Raw genomic sequence first — 14,773 nt, 5'->3', positions numbered from 1 at the left:
CTATCAAAATCGATTTTTAAGTTAACCGTAGATAAATAATGTCGATAAAAATGAATCACAATGATAAAAAAAGAGGAAGAGATACAAAAAATTTACGTCATCTTTCAATTGTCAGCCATAGAAAAATGAAGAAAAGTACGAGAAAAAAATTCTGACACTTTCAAATGTCAAACTGTCAACCATAGATAAACCATACAAAAATATACGAGAAAGAAGAAGAGATAAAAGTAAATTTGCAACTCCCCTTCCTAATGTCAAATATGTCGATACGTCACCATAGATAAATAAATTACCTAAAAATAAATGAGCTGCAATAAAAAAAATCCGTTTCGAAGTGTCAAACGTCAATCATAGAAAAATTCTGAAGGTTTTCAAATGTCAAACTGTCAACCATAGATAAACTATCCCAATATATGTAGACTGCATTACGAAAAAGAAGAAGAGATAAAAGTAAATTTTCAACTCCCCTTCCTAATGTCAAATTTGTTAATACGTCAACAATAGATAAATAAATTACCCAAAAATAAATAAATTTCAACGAAAAAAGAAGAATCAGTTTTCAAATATCAAACTGTCTACCCTAGTTAAGAGATACCAAAAATATTTACCAATATGTCAACCATAGATAAATAATCACAAATAGAAGTAGAAGGAAAACAGAACAGAGTCCATTTTTCAAATATCAACCATAGAAAAATCCACTTCTTCGCCTTATTTAAAGTCTTCTGGTAAAATTGAAATTAAATGGAAGGTGAGGGTATATATTAAAAAAATATAAATGCCCCTAACGTTATCCTATAGATTTTTTTATCAAAATTTTAATAAAAACATTAAAACACAAAAAAAATATAATTCACGAGTTTACATTGCTCATATTATACATTTTAAATATACGCAAAGCCTCCCATTGTTTAGTGTGCATCAAAATATGGGGCCTCTTATCTTTCATGTGTTCTACAGCTCTTTCCGGCGACCACCCATATCTCTAAAACAACAACACAACTTCATCGAATCACCCCGTATATATGTTTCCACTTACATGCATCAAATAACAGCCGACCAATGTTGCACTTCGCGTTCTACCAGCCTTACAATGGACGTAAACCGAATTCGTAGATATACCATCAACTATATGCCTTTTTTTAACATATTTATCGATAAATTTAACACCCTCTATTAATTTACTTTGGCAGGGGGTTGCGAATATATCAGTCGTTGCTAATTGTAAAAATTCTACACCTGCGTCTTTCCAAGACTGAAACCGCAATGAAAAAATTTATTTTCCACAAAAAAACTGTAGTCTTTCCAAAAAGAAATACCTACCTGAGCGTCATTTGATAAAAAAAGCTCGTAGTCTTCGTTCATTGATATAACAGCTTTCACATTTTCTTTTTCTATCAGCTAAAAATTAAATCTAACCTAAACTAAACATTTTTTTTAATTAGTTTTAAAAAACATTTACTATTAAAAGAGACCTAAAATCGCCAAGAAAAACATATAAAAAGTTATAATAAATATCAAAAATTAAATGTTATTACTTACTTCTTTTGTTAAACTTTTGAATGGTAAAGCACCCAATATAACCACGTCGTCGATCCTATTGTACCATTGTCTGGTGGATATCCTTTCCATTAAAACATTATACACCAACGTTGGGTAAAACGTAAATCTCGCAAACATTTTTTTTATAACAACAATAATTATTATATTGTTATTATTCATCAATTAAAGCTATTTTAACTTCATGTTATTATTATTTTCTAACACAATTTGACACTTGTCACGGTAGTTTATTAGAGAAAGCTAGAGAGAAAGTCATCTAAGGAATGTAAACTCGGTTTGACCTTCGTAGATGAAAATATATGAAAATACAGGGATCATACTGAATGTAGTGTTAAAAATATAGCTAACATTCACTATTAGTGTCGAGCACACATCACTAAACTAACTAGTTATTTTTTTAGTGATGAATTTGACATATGGTTACACTCGAGTAGATCGATGAAGCGTGACGTCATAGAATAAATTTGTAATATAAGATAAAAAATGAATTGAGATTTATGTATGGATGGAAATCATAGTTTATGACGTTAGAACATTCGTAGTCTAATATTGACGTATACAGGGGTGGGACTAAAAGAAAAATGTCGTAAAATTTATGTACATCAGAAGTTCCCAAACTTTTTTTCCTCGTTAACCATTTTCAAAATACTTATTACAATTCGTTAAAAAATCAGATCTAACTATGGAAATTCAAGTGCACTCTTGTTGTAGAACTTCCCGTGGACCCCTGATGTACACATCTTAAATTAAGTTTGATGTTTTTCTTGTTTTAAAACAATTAGTACAATAAAAATAGTATGAAGATAGAATTTGTCATTTTAGTTTACTTACAGGAGAAGTACTACATTTAATGATAAATTTTTGATTTAGTACGATAAAAATAACGCATTGATTGAATTTATTACTTTAAATTACCTATAGGGGTCGTACTATATATTCTAATAACAAAACCCCGTAAACTACACCTCTTATTCAATTTTTAAACATTCGGTGCCTTATTTTCCTCATTTATTGGCGAAATCTTGATTTAGTTCGAAAAAAATGGTGTAAAGATATAATTTGTCATTTTAATATACCTACAGGGGTCGTACTAAATATATTGTGAAAAACCTCGTAAACTGATCATTTGTGTCCCTATTTCCCCCATTTATTAGTAAATTCTTGATTTCGTACGATAAAAATAGCACTTTGGTGGAATTTATCATTTTTACTTACCTACAGGGGTAGTACTGGAATTACTATTAAAAAAATATTGTACTTACCCATTATAACCTTCTAAAGAATGAAAGAAAACACTATTATTCACCAAATACGAGTGTCAAAAACAATTTCAACAAATAAAAATTTATTTTAACGATCTTTTCTACAGATAAAATTTATTAATAAATAAAAACACATTGATGATTATTTTTTAATGACGAAACTTTTATTTATTTATTTTTTTGACTTAATCGCCCAAAAATTTTGAATAGTCGATCCAATACCAATATTATGGTGATTATAATACAAAAGACCTCCCAAAGTCGATATAGAAAGCACATATAATAAACCCATGGCAGCTTTAGGAACAACAGGCCCCACTAAAATGGGCCTAACATAATCCACAATTGTAGCTTCCAAACCCCTAAAAAAATAAACTCGAAATTCCAAAATCACACGAATTATTCCGGCATTTACCAATGGAAGTGTATCACTGTACTAATCGCTAGTACATCGTCGAGCCCTCTACTTGGAGATAAAATCGCCCAGGGGGTGATACCGATAAGGGCGATCGAAAGGGCTCTTTCAATCGGCCATAATTTGCTGTGATCTGCAGACATGTTCCTTTTAGGAACAAATTCTCTAACTTTTAACAACAATTTAGATCGTTTATCAGCACCGTTCACGAATTGTGTAAAATTTACTTTTAAAATTTTTGGGGTAGCTATAAGAACGAATCATGTCATATTAATAGATAACAATATAATTAATTTACCTTGTATTCTAGCTGCATTTTTTAAAACTATTGCTAAAGCCATCGTAATTTAATTAACTGATGTTATATCATTAAAATTTATACTACGTTCTAATAACTTTTCCGAGTTATAATAAATATATGTATTATAATCTAAATATCATTGATTAAAAAGAGATAAAAATAATTTATTATGTACCCGGAGTGATAACTAAACGTAACATTAATTTTGACATTGACATTTGTCATATTTTAAAAAAAGAAGAAAATATAAAAATCATCGATATATATATATATAATTATGTGTTATCAACTTTTGATTATTTAATTAGATGAGAATATATTGAGATAGATGTATGATAGGGAAATTTTTCGAAATAAAATGATAAACATCTTATTAAAATGAATAATTTAATTGTTTGTACTAATGATTCTAATAGGTGTAGTATAAGTGTACACCGTATTGTAGAACGTACTTGTATGACTTGCGTTTACATTTTTGACAGTATGTTGACGTGTATTTTTGACAGATCAATTTTGTAAGTAATAATTTTTGCGTTAAAACAAAATCATGTCTACGTTAGAAGATATATCGATATGGGAAGACGGCGAAGAAGCTTTAGGTGAAGAAGTATTAAGAATGTCCACCGATGAAATAATAAGCCGTACCCGTTTATTAGACAACGAGATAAAGATAATGAAAAGCGAAGTGATGAGAATCAATCACGAATTACAAGCCCAAAACGAGAAAATAAAAGAAAATACCGAAAAAATAAAAGTGAATAAAACGCTACCGTATCTGGTATCGAACGTAATTGAATTATTAGACGTGGATCCTCAAGAAGAAGAAGAAGACGGCGCCGTGGTAGATTTGGATTCCCAAAGAAAAGGAAAATGCGCCGTTGTGAAAACATCGACGAGACAAACTTATTTTTTACCCGTAATAGGTCTCGTCGACGAAGAAAAATTAAAACCCGGCGATTTAGTCGGAGTTAACAAAGATTCGTATCTAATATTGGAAACTTTACCCGCAGAATACGACGCTAGAGTAAAAGCTATGGAAGTAGACGAAAGACCGACAGAACAATACTCAGATATAGGAGGTTTGGACAAGCAAATACAAGAACTTATCGAAGCGGTTGTTTTACCAATGACTCACAAAGATAAGTTCGTTAATTTGGGGATACACCCCCCAAAAGGTTAGTTACATCGCGCTATTTACGTAATTTTAGTGTTAAATCGTGTTTTTTCAGGTGTTTTGTTATACGGCCCCCCTGGAACTGGTAAAACTCTACTAGCTAGAGCTTGCGCTGCTCAAACTAAATCGACTTTTTTGAAATTAGCCGGTCCGCAGCTAGTTCAGATGTTCATTGGAGACGGGGCGAAGCTCGTCAGGGACGCTTTCGCTCTAGCCAAAGAAAAAGCTCCCGCTATAATATTCATCGACGAATTGGACGCTATCGGGACGAAAAGGTTCGATTCGGAAAAAGCGGGCGACAGGGAGGTGCAAAGGACGATGTTGGAGCTACTTAATCAACTCGACGGGTTCAGTTCGACGTCAGATATCAAAGTTATAGCGGCTACGAATCGAGTTGACATCCTTGATCCCGCTCTGCTCAGATCCGGTAGATTGGACAGGAAAATCGAGTTTCCACATCCAAACGAAGAGGCAAGAGCGAGAATCATGCAGATCCATTCGAGGAAGATGACAGTGAATCCCGACGTAAATTTCGAGGAATTGGCGAGATCGACGGACGATTTTAATGGGGCGCAATGTAAAGCGGTTTGCGTCGAGGCGGGGATGATTGCGCTACGTCGAAATGCTGTAGCGGTTACTCACGAGGATTACATGGATGCTATTATGGAAGTGCAAGCAAAGAAAAAGGCTAATCTTAATTATTATGCTTAATATTTATGTAATTTTTTTTGTAAACGATTTGTAATTAAATGATTTAGTTTAACCGCTAGTTTTCAATCGATTGTGATGTTATTTTACCTTCTTTGGGTCTGTAGCCGTCAAATGAACCGTTATTTCCATTTGGAAATCAGTTCAGCAATAGTAGTAACCGTTATTTTCCATTTGAGAAATACTTTAGCTTGTTTTTGTGTGAAAAAGTATTTTTAGCAATGAAACTAACTGCTATTTTCTATTTGGGGTTATGATCAGTACAATTGTACTAAATTTGTGTCAAATAGTGTCTAATAACTGAGTTAACCGCTATTTCCAAATTTGTCTTCTATTAAGTTTAACTTACATCAATTTCTTACTACGATTCTAATTTTGTTTCCACATAAAAGGTGCTTCGATTGACTTAATTTAACCGCTGCTATCACTTCGACATTCTAATAAATATAAATTCGCCTCTGATTAATTAATTTTAATGCGTAAAAGTATCTAGACTGATTAAATTTAACCGTTTCTATAGACTAGTATTTCGATTGATCAAATTAACAGCTACCAAAGTTAACCGCTACTATGGACTAGTGTCTTGAATCAATAAAGTCAAGATTAAGGTATAAATTTAATTTAACCGCTTTTGTGCTAGATAGTATCACGAACGATCAAATAAACCGCTTTTATGAACTAATAACTCGAATCATTAAATTAACAGCTACTATCAATTTGAGGACCTGAACAGTGCGACTTAACCGCATTTATGGGTAAAAGTGCCAAGGATGATTAAATTTAACCGCCTCTGTTAAAATGAGGATCCAAATTGTGTGATTTAATTTAAATTAGGTTTGTGATTGGAATAAGTGGAATTCGACTTTTTCGTATTTACGGGAACTATATAAACGATGAATAAAAGCAAACGAGGTTTATTATTTCAAGATTAACGTGGTAAAAGTGAGAAAAAACGACCAACAAAACCTTATAAAGTCTAATATTTACATAATAAATACAAATAAAAATATCACGAATCGAATTAACGTTTTGGTATAGTTTGTTGATTAAGCGATGGCTTGTGGTCTTCTAAAATAGACTATTCCCGCTAGGATTGTGATTAAAGTCGTTATTAAATACAAATCCCAATCGGATCCTACGGTTTCGTGGATGCCGAGCAGGTGGTGCAAAGGGCTCTGCAATAAAAACTAAAAATACAAGTTTGACAGGAATTTGTGTGAACTAAAGGTGGGCAATTGGTCGAACGGTAAGTATAGGAAATTATGATACGAGGGTGGTTGGGTAGTTATGGGATTTTCTGGATGGGAACAACGGCAACGTCGATATGGAAAATAGTGGAAATTGAATTAATAATTAAAGAAATTCAATAAAAATTTAAAGTGAGAAAATGAAAAAATTCAATAAAAAAAGTGAAAAAACAGGAAAGGGTACAATAAATATGAAAAAAAAGAGAAAGAATGCAAAAAAATTGGGAAATACTTGATTAAGAAATAGAAAAAGTAGAAAATATGAAAAACTAGAAAAATTTTGAAGATAATGTTAAAAAATTAAGAAAAACCGAATAAAACAAAAAAAAGTGAAAAAATGTAAAAAATGAGGAAAAATCTAATAAAGCAGTAAAAAAAGTAAAAAACATAAATAAATACAAAAAATATTAGGAAAAACTGAATAAAGCAACAAAAAAAGTAAAAAACGCGGAAAAATACAATAAAATTTAAAAAAAGTGAAAAAATCCAAAAAATTGGGAAAAAACTAATAAAGCAGTAAAAAAAGTGAAAAAAACACAATAATTTTGAGGAAAATGTGAAAAAATGCAAAAAATATTAGGAAAAACTGAATAAAGCAAAAAAAATGTAAAAAACGTGAAAAAATACAAGAAAATTTAAAAAAACTAATAAAGCAGTAAAAAAAGTGAAAAAAACAATAATTTTGAGGAAAATGTGAAAAAATGCAAAAAATATTAGGAAAAACTGAATAAAGCAAAAAAAATGTAAAAAACGTGAAAAAATACAAGAAAATTTAAAAAAAGTGAAAAAACCCAAAAAATTGGGAAAAACCTAATAAAGCAGTAAAAAAGTAAAAAACGTGAAAAATACAATAAAATTTTAAAAAAGTGAAAAAACCCAAAAAAATTGGGAAAAACCTAATAAAGCAGTAAAAAAAGTAAAAAACGTGAAAAAATACAATAATTTTGAGAAAAATGTGAAAAAATGCGAAAAATATTAGGAAAAACTGAATAAAGCAAAAAAAATGTAAAAAACGTGAAAAAATACAATAAAATTTAAAAAAAGTGAAAAAACCCAAAAAATTGGGAAAAACCTAATAAAGCAGTAAAAAAAGTAAAAAACGTGAAAAAATACAATAAAATTTAAAAAAAGTGAAAAAACCCAAAAAAATTGGGAAAAACCTAATAAAGCAGTAAAAAAAGTAAAAAACGTGAAAAAATACAATAATTTTGAGAAAAATGTGAAAAAATGCGAAAAATATTAGGAAAAACTGAATAAAGCAAAAAAAAGTAAAAAACGTGAAAAAATACAATGAAATTTAGAAAAAGTGAAAAAACCCAAAAAATTGGGAAAAACCTAATAAAGCAGTAAAAAAAGTAAAAAACGTGGAAAAATACAATAATTTTGAGAAAAATGTGAAAAAACGCAAACAATATTAGGAAAAACTGAATAAAGCAACAAAAAAAGTAAAAAACATGAAAAAATACAATAAAAAAGTGGAAAAATGCCGAAAAAATAAAGTTGCAATAAAAATTAAAAAAAAATAAATACAATAATTTCGAAAAAAAGTGAAAATACGATAAAAAATTGGAAAATATTAAAGCAAACAATAAAAATGTAAAAAACATGAGAAAATACAATTAATTCCAAAAACATGAAAATAGAATAAAAACTAACTGAATCAATAAAAAAATGTATAAAAATCATGAAAAAGTACAATAAATACGAAAAAAAAAGAAAACTACAATAAAACTAAAAAAAAAAGTGAATGGAATAATGCAAGACAAACCAATTAATAAAGCAATAAAGAAAATAAAAACATAAGGAAATTCAATAAATTCGAAAAAAATGAAAATTAGAAAAGAACTGAAGAAATAAAAAAATTAAAAACATGGAAAAATACAATAAATTCGAAAAAAAAAGGAAATTGCAATGAAAATTAGAAAAGCAATGAAAAACATGGAAAAATACATTAAAATTCAGAAAAAGATAAGAAAACTGCAATAAAACTTTTAGAAAAAGAAAATAATAAACGGACAAAAAAGCGGAGAAAAATCAAAAATCGAACGGAGAAAAACGCAAAAACAGCAAATTCGAAAAAAAAAATAATAATAATAAAAGCAAACCAACAAAAAATATAAAATGGCCGTTACCTCTTGTAAACTTTCGAAACTAAACAAAACATTCAATTTGATAAGCGCCAACGCCACCGGGACCTTAGCGTCGGGACTCAACTCGGCGGCCCTGTCGTAATAACGTTTCGCCAGATGCATATCCTTAACCATTCCCAAGCCTTGCTCGTGCATGTAACCCAAATTGAATGTCGCCTGGGCGTTGTGCTGTTGATCGGACGCCAATCGGTAATGTACCGCCGCCGTTTCGTAATCCGTCGCCGTTCCCAAACCGTAATAATAATAATCCCCCAATTTCACCTAAACACCAAATAAACGTGGGGCGTTAATATAAGAGAAAAATTCAATATCGGAATTTAGCGTTCGAATACGGACCTGGGCGGCGGAATAACCTTGAGCGGCGGCCCTGCCCCAATAGAGGAGCGCCCTTACTAGGGCCTCCGGCGTCGACAGCATCGGAATTTCGTTTCTGTCTAATAGGAAGGCGGCGTTGCTTTGGGCTACTTCGTAACCCAATTCGGACAAAAGGGCGTATTGGACGAATGATTCGTCGTAACGGCCGTTGCGGTAGTCTGTGTGCGCCTGTTTATTCGATGAATAAATTCATGAAAAATTAAATAAATTTATCATTGGATCATCGATAAATGAATAAATGTTGAATAAATACCCAAATGTTGAGTGAATTGATGAAAATTGAATAAATTCGTTAATAAATGTTGAGAATAAATGATCGACAAATGAATAAATGTTGAATAAATGATCGACAAATGAATAAATGTTGAATAAATTATCGACAAATGAATAAATACGTAAATATTTCATAAAAATTGAATGAATTTTGAATAAAGAATCTATAGATGTAAAAATACGTAAATATTGGATAAATGTTAAATAAATCATCGATAAATGGATAAATGTTGATTAAATGTTGGAAAAATAATGGTTAAATCTTTAAAAAAAAAACATAAATATTGAGTAAACTAATGAAAATCGAATAAATTTATGAATAAAATGGCCGATAAATAATCAATAAATGGATAAATATTAAATAAATGTCATATTAACACCCAAATATTGAGTGAATTCATGAAAATTGAATAAATTAATGAATAAATGATCGATAAATAGATGAATAGATAAATAAATAATTTATAAATGGATAAATGTTGAATAAATTTATAAAAATTAAATAAACGTTGGTTAAATGATTAAATATTGAATGAATTTTGAATAAATAATCGATAAATGTTGTAAAAATGGGTAAATATTGAATAAATTGATGAAAAATAGAAGAATCTATGAATAAATGAGCAATAAATATTGAATAAATGTCACATAAATATCAAATAAATTGATGAAATTTAAATAAATGACTGCATACATTTTGAATAAATAATCGATAAACGGATAAATATTGAATAAATAATCAATAAATGGATAAATATTGAATAAATGATAGATATATGAATATATGTTGTAAAAATATGTAATAAATGTTGAATAAACCATTGATATACATAAATATTGAAAAAATAATACGTGAATAAAGAAATATTGAATAAATATGTAAATATTGAGTAAATTCTATAAATTCATGAATAAATGTTAATTAAGTGATCGATAAATGGATAAACAATAAATAAATATCGAATGAATAAGCAAAAGTTAAATAAATATTGAATAAACATCATATAAATACCAAAATATCAAATAAATTGATAAAAATTAAATAAATGACTGCATACATATTGAATAAATGTTGAATAAACAATCGATAAACGGACAAATATTGAATAAATAATCAATAAATGGATAAATATTCAATAAATGTCATATTAACACCCAAATATTGAGTGAATTCATGAAAATTGAATAAATTAATGAATAAATAATCGATAAATGGATAAACATTTTGAATAAATGTCAAATAATTACATAAATATTAAATAAATTATTGAAAATCGGATAAATGTTATATTTCAATATTAATTAAATATTAAATAAATAAGTAAATGTTGGATGCATAATTGATAAGTAAATAAATAACGAGTAAATTTAGAAAAATCGAATAAATGAATAAAATAAATACTGATTTAATAAATTGATGAATGAATTTAAAATAAATGGATAAATATTGAATAAATTATTTCAAATTGAATAAAAATTGAATAAATGTCGAACTAATAAGTAAATGTTGAATAAATAATGGATAAATGAATAAATATTGAAACAATGTCAAATGGATATTTGACAAATGACCGAATATAATTTACCTGCATCAATATTTCGCCCCATTTGCCTCGCTCGGCGACGTTTTTGAATAATTCCACCGCGGTGGCACACGATCTCAATAAACCCGTTCCTTGAGCGTGCATCTGTCCTAAATTGTAATAGGCTAGAACGTGTCCCGATTGAGATGCCAACGAAAAATATTTATTGGCCGCTTTGTGGTCTTTTTTAACACCCAAACCGTCTAAAAAATTTTAGAAAACTTTAAAACATATACCTAGGATGGTCGCAGGCAAGAAAAACTGCCTAAAATAGACTCAGAACTAATGAGAAGTATCTGGATCAACTGATATCAACAAAAGTGTCTAAAATTGATTCAGACAAACAAAAATTGTGTGAAATACGCTAGAACATACAAAAAAGTGTCTAGAATTTACTCGGACGAATAAAAAGTGTCTAGAATTGACTCAGACAAACAAAATTTGTGTGAAATACGCACAAACATACAAAAAAGTGTCTAGAATTGACTAAGGCAAATAAAAGTATCTAGAATTGACCTTGAAGAATAGAAAAGTGTCTAGAATTGACTCAGACAAATATAAAAGTGTCTAGAATTGACTCAGACCAAAAAAAGTGTCTGGAATTGACTCAGACAAATAAAAAGTGTGTAAAATTCGCTCGAACATACAAAAAAGTGTCCAGAATTGACTAAGACAAATAAAAGTATCTAGAATTGACTTTGAAGAATAGAAAAGTGTCTAGAATTGACACAGACAAACAAAAATTGTGTGAAATACGCTCGAACATACAAAAAAGTGTCTAGAATTTTCTCAGACGAATAGAAAAATACCTGGAATTGACTCCGACGAATAGAAAAATACCTAGAATTGACTCAGACGAATAAAAAGTGTCTAGAATTGATTCAGGCGAAAAAAAAGTGTCTGGAATTGACTAAGACAACTAGAAAAGGATAAAACAACAAAAAATAAAAAAATGAATATAAAAAAGGAATTAAACAAAATAACTAAATCAGAAAATTTTTGAAAAATAAAAAAAACGAAAAAATGATAAAAAACTAGAGAAAATTTTCAAAAAATAAAAAAGAAAACACAAAATACTCACTGAAATACATGTTCCCCAATTGCAACTGCCCATCCACCCAACCCTGTTCGGCAGCCTGCAAAAAATACTGATGCGCCTTGGCGTAATCCTTTTCCACGCCCTTACCATACAAATACATCAAGCCCAGTCCACTCAAACCCACGGGGTTGTTCAAATCAGAAGACTTCTTAAAATATTTGAAAGCCGTGTCGTTATTAGCCGGTATTTCGTCACTACCGTCCAAATAGATCTGGAATTACGGGACACCCTGTACATAAAAACCACAAAACCACATTTTTTCTCGTTACCTTTCCCAAATACGCCATAGCTAAAGCGCTACCGGCGTTAGCTGCGTCCGTGAAGTAATGCAACGCTTTCTGGTAATCCAAATCGACTCCTCTGCCCCCTTGGTAATGGAGCTGCCCCAAACCGACCTGGAAAATCGTATGGAGTCATAAAACGCGTGAAAAATCAAATTTTTTCTAAATTTCCGTGCCGAAAATCACGGAAAATTTATTCACCTGCGCTTGGACGTCCCCCTTTTCCGCTAAAAGTTGATAATATTCGATGAGATCGTTGTCGAGGATACCGGATGTGTATCCGTTCTCTAATTCGTCATACAAACGTATCCTTTGTATTGCCGCGCCGCCCCCGAAAGATACACCTTGACTTACTAAAATTAAATCAATGGATATGGTTTTTTAGAGTCAATTTAAGTCATATATCATCATGATATAGTAAATTTAAAGTCATTTGAAGAAATAAATGTGGCATTAAAAGGCATCAAATGTTGAATTCATAACCTAATTTGATAAATATAGTATTTTTAGAGTCATCTTAAGTCATATATCGTCATAAATTGATTATATAGTATGTTAAAGTCATTTGAGGATATAAATGAGGCATTAAAAGTCATAAAATTTCAAATTAATGACCTAATTTGACGAATATAGTATTTTTAGAGTTATTTTAAGACAAAAATCATTAAAAATCATAATTCCAGTCTATTCTAGCAATTTAAAGAAATAAATGTGGCACCAAAAGTCATTTGAAACAATAAATGTGGCATTGGATGATAAACTAGATAAAATAAATAACACATGTTAAAAAATATAATTTTACAGTTAATTGTTAAAATGAAGTGGTATTCACTAACCTTTATCTGCCACTTGTCGGTAATAATCCAAAGCCATCTCACAACTGGGAGTTACTGCAATTCCAGCCCAATATCGATAGCCCAAAGCCATTTGTGCCCAAGAATTTCCCCCAATAGCTCCAAAAGTGTAATGTATCAAAGCTTTGGCTTGGCTAACGTTAACTGCCAAGCCAGTAGCGTACAAAAACCCTAACAACAATAACACCATGAATTTTAAAGGTAAAACGAAGATTTTAGAAGCGGTTTCGTACCTAAACCTGTATGTCCGTCCGGGTTACCGATGTCCGCCAATTCCGTAAACATCTCCTTTGCTATGTAAATATCCTGTTTCAAAGGGTTTCCAAATAATTTAGCCCATGCTACCATGGCTTTAGCGTCGGCGTTCCCCTTATTAGAAGCGTCCATCAACAGCTGATAAGCTTTCTCCCTGTCCGGTTTCGTCTTATTCAAAATCCCTGTAGCCGAATCAAAAATTTTTTTAGCTTCCAATTCATCTTCTGTTAAATCTTTTATTTCCGATGCTTTTTCCGGTACGGGAGGTAATTCTTCGGGTTCGTTAAAAACCGCACTTTCTTGTAGGTTATTCACCATTCCTATGTGTTGGACGATTTTTTGTATAGCTTTAGCTCGATCCAACATAAACAAATCCACTGCTTCGGATATTTGGTTTTCAATATCGTCGCCTGAAAGTTCTTTTTTTTGTTCCCTTTCGTTGGTTAAATCGGGCGCCTGTTCGATTCTTATAGCCGTTGCACCATCACGTTCTTCGATGGAAGCCACGAATTCCATTTTCTTCGGAGACTCGTTTTCATTTTTATTTTTTTTATCCTCTGTAGGTCCTTGTAAATTTTCGTCAGAGAACTCACAACAAATTAGTATTAAAAATAACGATAATAAACGATATTTGTATCGCATTCTAAATAACTTTCACAAATTACTTTTTAATATAAAAATTTTTACTTGTTATCAACAATCCAACTCATCTACTTATAAATAACAAACAGCTCACAGGTAAATCAACAGTAATGACAAATGTCAATAACAATTTGACAGATAATGATTTATATTTTAATAGGTTATCTCTTTTTAACATTTATTTTTCAATATATATGATTCTTTTTTTGTTTGAACAAATCACTTCAAAAGAATACGTTTCTTAAACTGTGTGGAAGTATACGATAGGTTGTTTGATATACAGTAGTGTCGAAAAAAGAGAATTACAAGATTAAATATTTGATCAGAAGGAAATTAAAAAAATAAACGTGTTCAAATAATTATTATTCTCAATAAATATAAATATCGTCTGTAAACTTATAGAAATGGACTCTACGAAAGTTCTCATAGTACTAGGAAAATATTTGAAAAAAATTTATTCAACAAATACATAATTTTTTTATTTTACTACGATAAACAAATGTGGCATTTAGCGCCATAACATGTCAAATAATTGACATAAGTGAGAGAAAACAGTATTTTTAGCGTCATTTAAGATCTATATCGTCAAAA

The 14,773-nt window shown here is 30.1% G+C and overlaps 4 protein-coding genes across 5 annotated transcripts; 1 reads left to right on the top strand and 3 right to left on the bottom strand.

The window, feature by feature from the left end:
• Positions 1 to 830: 830 nt before the first annotated feature.
• On the bottom strand, positions 831 to 1,935 carry LOC130898449 (phosphatidylglycerophosphatase and protein-tyrosine phosphatase 1). Its single transcript, XM_057807772.1, has 4 exons — positions 1,543 to 1,935; positions 1,324 to 1,401; positions 1,040 to 1,255; positions 831 to 985 (listed from the first exon to the last, which is right to left on the bottom strand). Exons 1-4 carry the CDS (start codon positions 1,720 to 1,722, stop codon positions 854 to 856), a joined length of 606 nt encoding a protein of 201 aa, XP_057663755.1. The 5' UTR covers positions 1,723 to 1,935; the 3' UTR covers positions 831 to 853.
• Positions 1,936 to 2,891: 956 nt separating this feature from the next.
• On the bottom strand, positions 2,892 to 3,723 carry LOC130898450 (succinate dehydrogenase [ubiquinone] cytochrome b small subunit, mitochondrial). Its single transcript, XM_057807773.1, has 3 exons — positions 3,539 to 3,723; positions 3,241 to 3,487; positions 2,892 to 3,187 (listed from the first exon to the last, which is right to left on the bottom strand). The coding sequence occupies exons 1-3, from the start codon at positions 3,579 to 3,581 to the stop codon at positions 2,998 to 3,000; spliced, it is 480 nt and encodes a 159-aa protein (XP_057663756.1). The 5' UTR covers positions 3,582 to 3,723; the 3' UTR covers positions 2,892 to 2,997.
• Positions 3,724 to 4,018: 295 nt separating this feature from the next.
• LOC130898724 (26S proteasome regulatory subunit 6A-B) lies at positions 4,019 to 5,478 on the top strand. Its single transcript, XM_057808203.1, has 2 exons — positions 4,019 to 4,716; positions 4,771 to 5,478. The coding sequence occupies exons 1-2, from the start codon at positions 4,089 to 4,091 to the stop codon at positions 5,424 to 5,426; spliced, it is 1,284 nt and encodes a 427-aa protein (XP_057664186.1). The 5' UTR covers positions 4,019 to 4,088; the 3' UTR covers positions 5,427 to 5,478.
• Positions 5,479 to 6,385: 907 nt separating this feature from the next.
• On the bottom strand, positions 6,386 to 14,310 carry LOC130898408 (protein sel-1 homolog 1). Of its 2 annotated transcripts, none has more exons than XM_057807684.1 (9): positions 13,519 to 14,310; positions 13,268 to 13,456; positions 12,633 to 12,784; positions 12,420 to 12,545; positions 12,133 to 12,361; positions 11,055 to 11,254; positions 9,157 to 9,363; positions 8,803 to 9,081; positions 6,386 to 6,598 (listed from the first exon to the last, which is right to left on the bottom strand). In XM_057807684.1, exons 1-9 carry the CDS (start codon positions 14,180 to 14,182, stop codon positions 6,470 to 6,472), a joined length of 2,175 nt encoding a protein of 724 aa, XP_057663667.1. In that variant the 5' UTR covers positions 14,183 to 14,310; the 3' UTR covers positions 6,386 to 6,469. The 2 variants fall into 2 exon arrangements, with proteins under 2 accessions (XP_057663667.1, XP_057663666.1); XM_057807683.1 differs by having other exon boundaries at positions 6,386 to 6,610; positions 13,519 to 14,307.
• Positions 14,311 to 14,773: the final 463 nt, after the last annotated feature.

Source organism: Diorhabda carinulata, chromosome 10 (genome assembly GCF_026250575.1).
Source record: "Diorhabda carinulata isolate Delta chromosome 10, icDioCari1.1, whole genome shotgun sequence".
NCBI classification, from domain to species: domain Eukaryota; kingdom Metazoa; phylum Arthropoda; class Insecta; order Coleoptera; family Chrysomelidae; genus Diorhabda; species Diorhabda carinulata.
The sequence above is the reverse complement of the archived record's forward strand: the minus strand, read 5'-3'. Positions and strand labels throughout refer to the sequence as shown.

Coding starts and splice junctions, on each gene's coding strand:
- LOC130898449 (XM_057807772.1), bottom strand. CDS start 1,722: ATGAATAATAACAATATAATAATTATTGTTGTTATAAAAAAAATGTTT. Junction 1,402..1,542: donor TCAAAAGTTTAACAAAAGAA/GTAAGTAATAAC, acceptor TTTAATTTTTAG/CTGATAGAAAAAGAAAATGT. Junction 986..1,039: donor TCGGCTGTTATTTGATGCAT/GTAAGTGGAAAC, acceptor TTGTTGTTTTAG/AGATATGGGTGGTCGCCGGA.
- LOC130898450 (XM_057807773.1), bottom strand. CDS start 3,581: ATGGCTTTAGCAATAGTTTTAAAAAATGCAGCTAGAATACAAG. Junction 3,488..3,538: donor AAATGCAGCTAGAATACAAG/GTAAATTAATTA, acceptor TCGTTCTTATAG/CTACCCCAAAAATTTTAAAA. Junction 3,188..3,240: donor ACAGTGATACACTTCCATTG/GTAAATGCCGGA, acceptor TTATTTTTTTAG/GGGTTTGGAAGCTACAATTG.
- LOC130898724 (XM_057808203.1), top strand. CDS start 4,089: ATGTCTACGTTAGAAGATATATCGATATGGGAAGACGGCGAAGAAGCT. Junction 4,717..4,770: donor GGGGATACACCCCCCAAAAG/GTTAGTTACATC, acceptor GTGTTTTTTCAG/GTGTTTTGTTATACGGCCCC.
- LOC130898408 (XM_057807683.1), bottom strand. CDS start 14,182: ATGCGATACAAATATCGTTTATTATCGTTATTTTTAATACTAATTTGT. Junction 11,255..12,132: donor ATTGGGGAACATGTATTTCA/GTGAGTATTTTG, acceptor AAAATTTTTTAG/ACGGTTTGGGTGTTAAAAAA. Junction 9,082..9,156: donor AAGGTTATTCCGCCGCCCAG/GTCCGTATTCGA, acceptor TTTGGTGTTTAG/GTGAAATTGGGGGATTATTA.